Source organism: Silene latifolia, chromosome 8, assembly GCF_048544455.1.
Source record: "Silene latifolia isolate original U9 population chromosome 8, ASM4854445v1, whole genome shotgun sequence".
NCBI lineage: Eukaryota > Viridiplantae > Streptophyta > Magnoliopsida > Caryophyllales > Caryophyllaceae > Silene > Silene latifolia.
Window position 1 is genome coordinate 10,696,631 of NC_133533.1, and position 7,396 is coordinate 10,704,026.

General features: G+C 36.6%; 1 protein-coding gene across 1 annotated transcript; it reads left to right on the top strand.

The window, feature by feature from the left end:
* The first annotated feature begins 2,641 nt into the window (after positions 1-2,641).
* On the top strand, positions 2,642-7,109 carry LOC141596366 (heat shock 70 kDa protein 18-like). The gene is made up of 2 exons (XM_074416496.1): positions 2,642-2,916; positions 4,997-7,109. Exons 1-2 carry the CDS (start codon positions 2,697-2,699, stop codon positions 6,706-6,708), a joined length of 1,932 nt encoding a protein of 643 aa, XP_074272597.1. The 5' UTR covers positions 2,642-2,696; the 3' UTR covers positions 6,709-7,109.
* Positions 7,110-7,396: the final 287 nt, after the last annotated feature.

Below are 7,396 nucleotides of genomic sequence, written 5' to 3' on the forward strand. Positions count from 1 at the left end.
CAGTGGTAGCAGCAGGAGAGAAACACAGAGCAGGAGACGTGAATAGTAATCTACCCATATGCAACTGAGTACAAGAACTTACCAGTTCATCAGTGAGTCGATAAACAAAGCCAGGGTCAACAGGATGGTTTTGAAACACAACAAGATTACGCGAGGTCCATATCGCGCGGATTAAAGAGCAAAAGTAAATCAAGCCGTAGTCCTTGTTCTGCTGCAAAGAATGACGAGAAAGGTAGGATAAAAAATCCGCAACCCAAGTTACAAAGGGTGTAAAGGGATTCGCCATAGAGCTGATACCAAGCCAGCAAGACTTCCATAAATGTTGGGTTATCAAACAAGATCTAAATAAGTGATCCATCGATTCAACTGAATTATGACAGAAGTGACATTCCTGTGCCACATTCAAACCTCGCGAAAGCAAATTTGCATTAGTTGGCAAAATATTGTGAGCCATACGCCAGAGAAGCAAAGACAACTTTCGTGATAAAGTCTTCTTCCAGACCAAATGCCAAGGAAACCGTGGAGCACTAGATCGAGCAGAGGAACCAGACGAAGTTTGGGACAAGAGGAAATAATACCCAGACTTGGCTGAGTAAGAGCCATCTTCCGTAAACTTCCAATAAATAAAGTCGTCAATTTCAGGTACGGGAGGTTCCATAGCAATAATTACCTTTGCCATGTGTGCCGAAAAATAGCGGAAAAGCTTTGCTGAATTCCAATCCCCAGATGGCAAGATAAAGGATGACAAAGGTGGTAGTGGCAACACAAAAGAAAGTGTGACCCCATTCCTTCTTTTGTTAAGGTGGTAGTGGCAACACAAAACTAAGGTGGTAGTGGCAACACTTTCTTAGTTTCTTTTGTGTTTGTGTTGCTTTTCATTAGTTTCTTTTGTGTTTGTGCGTTGCTTTTCATGCCATTATTATTATTATTAATATTAATATTAATATTATTATTATTATTATTAGTTGGTTTACGTAAATCTAATATTTTTATAAATTGGTTATGATAATATCTATAATACGGAGTATATAATTATCTATACGACTGTGCATAAACAATTCATGTGTTTTGAGTTTACAAAAACACAAACACTCTATATTTACGGTTTGACATATTTGAGGTATAGACATGCTAGGTTTTTCTTAATTATTCCACTAACCAGATTATTGAACAATTAGAATTGGAGAGGAGTACTTATTTCCTTATCTTTATCTTTTACGGAGTAATTAATGCTTAATTTATACTTTCTTTATCTTTTACGGTATAATTAATTCTTATTTTCTTTTCAGTAGTTAAAAATAATAATCTATTTACGATTTTCACAAATTCGCCTAAATGCATTATCTATTTACATTTTCTACAATCTCACTTAAAAACAGAACATTTTAGATACCCGTGCAACGCACGGGCACAAAATCTAGTGAATAATAAATTATGTAAAAATTCATAAAGTTTCAATTGTAATTTTTAATATTTAATAAATTGTATAATACTAATATAAAATGAATTTTTATTTTAATTCTTGTGAAATTTTTAAAAAGGGGTTGAATTTCACTTTTAGCGAAACTTAAAGCTTAATTGCTACAAATAAAATTTATGGGGCCTAATCTCACATCTCACAATTGCTAAAAGTTATGGGGTTCAATTACCACTTTTTGAGATCACTCGTCCCGCTTTTGTATCCCATCTCCAGTCTCCATTACTTTTATTTTGTGACATATCATCATTCACATAATAAAATTAATAATAGCAATTTCTTTAAAGTTAATGATATGTCACAAAAAGAGTATAATAAGACATTAGATGACACAAAATGAAATAGAAAATCTGATCTCAAATAACAGCTAGTCTTGCTATATCCGTCTATAACTAAAGACGGGTCAAATAGCTTGAAAGTGGTGACATTTTTTGCCCCCACTACCTCACTTGTTGTTTGTCTTATTAGGAATGTAGTATTGTATTTGACCCATTTTTAATTATAGACAGATATGTGCCGTCTATAATGAGATTTTGTACTAGAATAAAGAGAAGGACGTGTTTTTACGAATCCATTTTTGAAATAATGGTCAAAAATAAAATATTTGTCGTTTTGGGTCGGTTTTGAAAATATTTGTCAAAATGGTGTCCACGTAGGCTCGGGATTTCTGGACCTAAAACACGCCACTACCAATGGCGTGTTTATAATGAGTATGGAAAGAAACTTCATTAAAAAATGGACTAAAACAAACACGCCATTGGGAATGGCGGGTTTCGGAGGGAAAACACGCCACCCCTAATGGCCTGTCTTATGTAATTTTTTTTTTTTTTTTTTTTTTTTTTTTTTTTTTAAGTTCAGCCAGTTGAGGAAAAAAATTGTTGTAAAGACACCACTACTAATGACGTGTTTCCTTCACAAAACACGCCATTAGTAGTGGCGTGTTTCAGGTCTAGAAATTCCGAGCCTACGTGAACACCATTTTGACAAATATTTTCAAAACCGACCCAAAACGACAAATATTTTATTTTTGACCATTATTTCAAAAATGGACAAAAAAAAAAAGATAAAAAAAAGGAGGAAGTGTAGTGGAGTATATTTGTGTAGATCACATCCTCTATATAAGAATTGCTCTTCAGTGTTCTATCTTCTCAGTTTTCACTGCTTTAGGCTTCTCTCATACACTTCCTCCTCATTCAAAATCACTTCTTTTATACCAAAAATGGCGGGAAAATCAGCAGAAAAATGGCCAGCAATAGGAATCGATCTCGGAACAACATACTCATGTGTGGGAGTATGGCAACACGATCGTGTTGAAATCATCACCAACGACATGGGTAACCGAACGACGCCGTCTTGTGTCGCTTTCACCCAAACCCACCGCCTTATTGGTGAAGCTGCTAAAAACCAAGCTTCCATCAATCCTACCAACACTATCTTTGGTTTGTATTTCTTTCTCTTACTTTATTTTTCTCATGTTTGTCTTTGAATTTTGACGACTATCTTTTCTACTGATTAAATTAGCCCTGTATTCCTATTTTACTACGCTTGTTACTGTGTTAATTTAATACTTTCAGCTCTATTATTGCATGTTTGTACTTGTAATTGTAAATTGATTGCTAATCTTGAAACCCTACTTTCGTATTATTAAGAGACGTTTTGGATATGAATTTGGAATCATAAATTATAGTTAAAGGGTCAATTAATTTTTACACCCTTATAAATACCAGTTTTTGAAAATTACTACCTTATAAAAAAAAAACTTCTAAAATTACTACCTTACTAAGCATTAGTGCATACAAATTGCTACCAATTTCTTTTTTCGGTCACTTAAAAAGAATATTCCGTCCATATTTGAAATTTCCCTCCAAAACTTGAATAATTCTGACCAAATTACCCCTCTTGTTATTTCTATTTCTTTTACCCATCTATCTCCTTTCTTATTTTTACTTTACCCATCTCCTTCATCTGCTTGTTTGTTTTCTTCCACCATACCCTCAATTTTTAATTGCACAAAAAAGAGGATTAAATAGTAAGAAATTAGGGACACATACTTTGTCGACAAATTATAGAAGAAATTCAGCCCTCAATTTGATTATTTGGTGGAGACGGAGAAATTAGAAAGAGGAGTGCGTGGGTTAAAAGAGGAGAGATAAGGTTTAAGTGAAAAGGAGTGTGTTTACTGAGTATGAGAAGGGAACAATCTACTTAATTAAAGGGGTATTTTCGTCAGCTAACATAAAAACACACCGGAAAAGGGAATTGGTAGCAATTTGTATACACTAATGCTTAGTAAGGTAGTAATTTTAGAAGTTTTTTTTATAAGGTAGTAATTTTTGAAAACTGGTATTTATAAGGCTGTAAAAATTAATTGACCCGTTAAATTATTTACGGGAGTGAGTTTGGAACTTGGAACTCAATTAAAGTTCAAAATTTTGACAATACAATAAAATCGTGTAATTTTGATCACTAAAAAGTGAATGTTAACTTTGGGCTGGATCAGAAGGAAGGAGTATATATGAGTAAAAAAATTCATTTTTACGAGCTGAGTATGCGTAGTTATACGAGTGCTACCTACCTTCTATTTTCAGGCATCTCCAATCTGCTTCTCTCGCAAACTAATATACAAGTACGAATTTGCCTAGTCACATTTTAGTTGTTGATGGTAAAATATGTTCTATAAGAGGTAAATGTTAGAAAGAAAATCGACAAGAGAAGATAGTTAGCAAAACTCTTATCGCATTAGTATCTTGTGCGATCCATGTACCGCTTCAGAAGAATAACCAGCATCCAATCTTCATCTATCTTTCTTGAATTTCTTCAATTCTCCCGAATCAGTCTGACCATTCTCTCACCTGTGGTCGTGTCACCTCTTTTCTTTCCGTTCAAATTTCAAAACCTTCCTTAAGTAAAACAGAGCCAGTCAATTTGACACACACATGGGTGGAACGATAGGTAATAATTCAACTTTTATCACCGTTACCTATTCACCACTTTTCGTTATTATTTTACACTTGAATACTTGATAATGAATTGGGACGGAAGGAGTAACTTCTCTATGTGCTATTGGGGTTGTATTGTAAGCTTGTTTGACTCATGTAATGAGCTAGAGGTCTCAACCCGCTCCCTTTAGCCTTTAGGCCGGCATCTTGTTGTACTTGGTAGCGTGTTGTAAACTATTTTTTTTGCGCTGCGCAAGAAACTTTGACATGCATATTAACCAAACTAAAGAGCGTACATTTTCTTAACACTCTTGAATATTTTTAAAGTTCTTGAAGAGGAAATGAGGTTTCTGAAGAGGATATTTTCCGAACTGTTAAACACGCGAATGGCTGGCCAATTTTCATTACAATTGCTGTTATTGTCACTTGTACCTTATAAAGTACACGGAGTATTATGCAACTCGATGTGAGGCATTTTATGCATTTGTTATGAACTATTTTGACATTGCTCAAGTAACATTGACATGGATTTTAACAAAAACTTGAAAAACATATGAATACTGATCAATTTTTATAACAGATGCAAAGAGGCTCATAGGTCGAAAATTTAATGACCAAGTGGTGCAAGATGATATAAAGCTTTGGCCTTTTACAGTCATTGCTCAAGATGTTGGAAATGGCAACAAGAAGCCGATGATTGTGGTTAGTTACAAGGATGAGGAGAAGCATTTCTCCCCTGAAGAGATATCGTCCATTATCCTCCTGAAAATGAAGGACATTGCAGAAGTGTACCTAGGTACAGAGGTCAAGAATGCCGTTGTCACTGTGCCGGCCTACTTCAATAATGAGCAGCGTCAATCTACTAAAGATGCCTGCACCATTGCCGGGTTGAATGTCCTGCGCATCATTAACGAGCCGACGGCAGCTGCTATTGCCTATGGACTTGAGAAGAAACTCGCCACTGGTCATGTTGGTGGAACCAAGAATGTTTTGGTTTTTGACCTTGGCGGTGGAACGTTTGATGTTTCCCTAGTTAATATTGGAAGAGATGCATTTGAAGTCAGAGCAGTTAGTGGGAACACCCACCTTGGTGGAGGAGATTTTGATAAACGGATGGTGAGCCACTTTATTGCGGAGTTTGAGAGGAAACACAACAAGAACATGAGTAACAATCCCAGGGCTGTAGGGAGGTTGCGAGCTGCATGTGAGAGGGCTAAGAGAAACCTGTCGTCGAATCCTGACACATCTATAGATATCGATTGTCTTTTTGATGGAATTGATTTTTCTTCAACTATAACTCGTGCAAGATTTGAGAAGCTGAATATGGATTTGTTCCAGAATTGTCTGGACCCTGTTGACAAGTGTTTGAAATATGCAGGAATCGAGAAAAACAAGGTGGACGAAATTGTCCTAGTTGGGGGTTCAACTCGTATCCCGATGGTTCAACAGTTGCTGAAAGAATTTTTTAATGGAAAGGAGCTTTGCAGAGGTATTAACCCAGATGAAGCCGTTGCATATGGCGCTGCATCTTATGCAGCAACATTAGCTGGTGCGACGGTTAATAAAAATCATGTGCTTGTTGATGTTACTCCTCTTTCTCTTGGTATTTGGTTGCGAAGCGGTGAAATGAAATTTATAGTCCCTCGAAACACAGCTATACCCGCAAAGATGAATGGGAGGACTGTTACGGCGTTTACAAATCAACGCGCTGTGACATTCAAAGTGTTTGAGGGTGAGAGTAACATTGTTTATGAAAACCACTACCTTGGAGGGTTTATATTAGAGGGTATCCCACCAGCACCCAAGGGAGTTCCTCAATTCGACATTGTTTTTGAGATTGATGCAGATGGTATACTGACTGTTTCTGCCGAGCAGGTGGGCACAAAGAACAAGAAACAGATCACCATAACTAACCACGCGCTGCGATATTCAAAGGAACTTTGCAGAGGTATTAACCAAGATGAAGCCGTTGCATATGGCGCTGCATCTTATGCAGCAACATTAGCTGGTGCGACGGTTAATAAAAATCATGTGCTTGTTGATGTTACTCCTCTTTCTCTTGGTATTTGGTTGCACAGCGGTGAAATGAAATTTATAGTCCCTCGGAACACAACTATACCCACAAAGATGAGTGGGAAGACTTATACGACGACGTTTACAAATCAACGCAGTGTGATATTCAAAGTGTTTGAGGGTGAGAGTAACATTGCTTATGAAAACCACTACCTTGGAGAGTTTAGATTAGAGGGTATCCCACCAGCACCCAAGGGAGTTCCTCTGTTGGACCTTTAGTCCTAATTAATTGTTTTGATAATGACAGTAATGATTTGTATGTGGACTTAATATATAAACATATGCGTGTAATTGTGTGCTTAAGTTTTAATTTAGAAAGGAACAATTACAAGACGCAAGCTTGAAGTTTGGACCAAGGAGGTACAACTTCAAATACACTTGATCGATGTATTCAAGCAAGATCAAGACCAAACAACAACCACGAGACTCAAGATGAGAGACTTGTGAAGAGACGATTCGTGTACTGAAGATCTACTGAAGATTAGATAGTATAGGTCGTCATTCGGTAATGGTTTTACTTTGTTTGATTTAAAGGTTAGTGAAGTTATGACCTAATAGACATAACTTCATTACTAGACAAAAATGATGCGTTAATTTTTGGAAAATATATTTTTAATGGTTTATAAAAATAAGAGAGTATTTATTTGGTTGGAATTAATTAATTAGAATTTAAGTTGAATAAACTATTGGTTTGTAACACGATATTCATATCGTCATGCAACCTAGGGCTTTAACTAAATTCTATCTCGATTTGTTGCGGGCTAAAGAAGCAAGTAATGGACCGATGGAGGCCTAGAGGCCGGCCGAACCCTAGGTGGCCGAACCCTAGGTGGGCCGAACCCCTAGGAGGCCGAAACCCTAGGGTGGCCGAATCCCTAGGGAGGCCAAACTCCTTCCTCTTGTTTCT

Coding starts and splice junctions, on each gene's coding strand:
- LOC141596366 (XM_074416496.1), top strand. CDS start 2,697: ATGGCGGGAAAATCAGCAGAAAAATGGCCAGCAATAGGAATCGATCTC. Junction 2,917..4,996: donor TCCTACCAACACTATCTTTG/GTTTGTATTTCT, acceptor TTTTTATAACAG/ATGCAAAGAGGCTCATAGGT.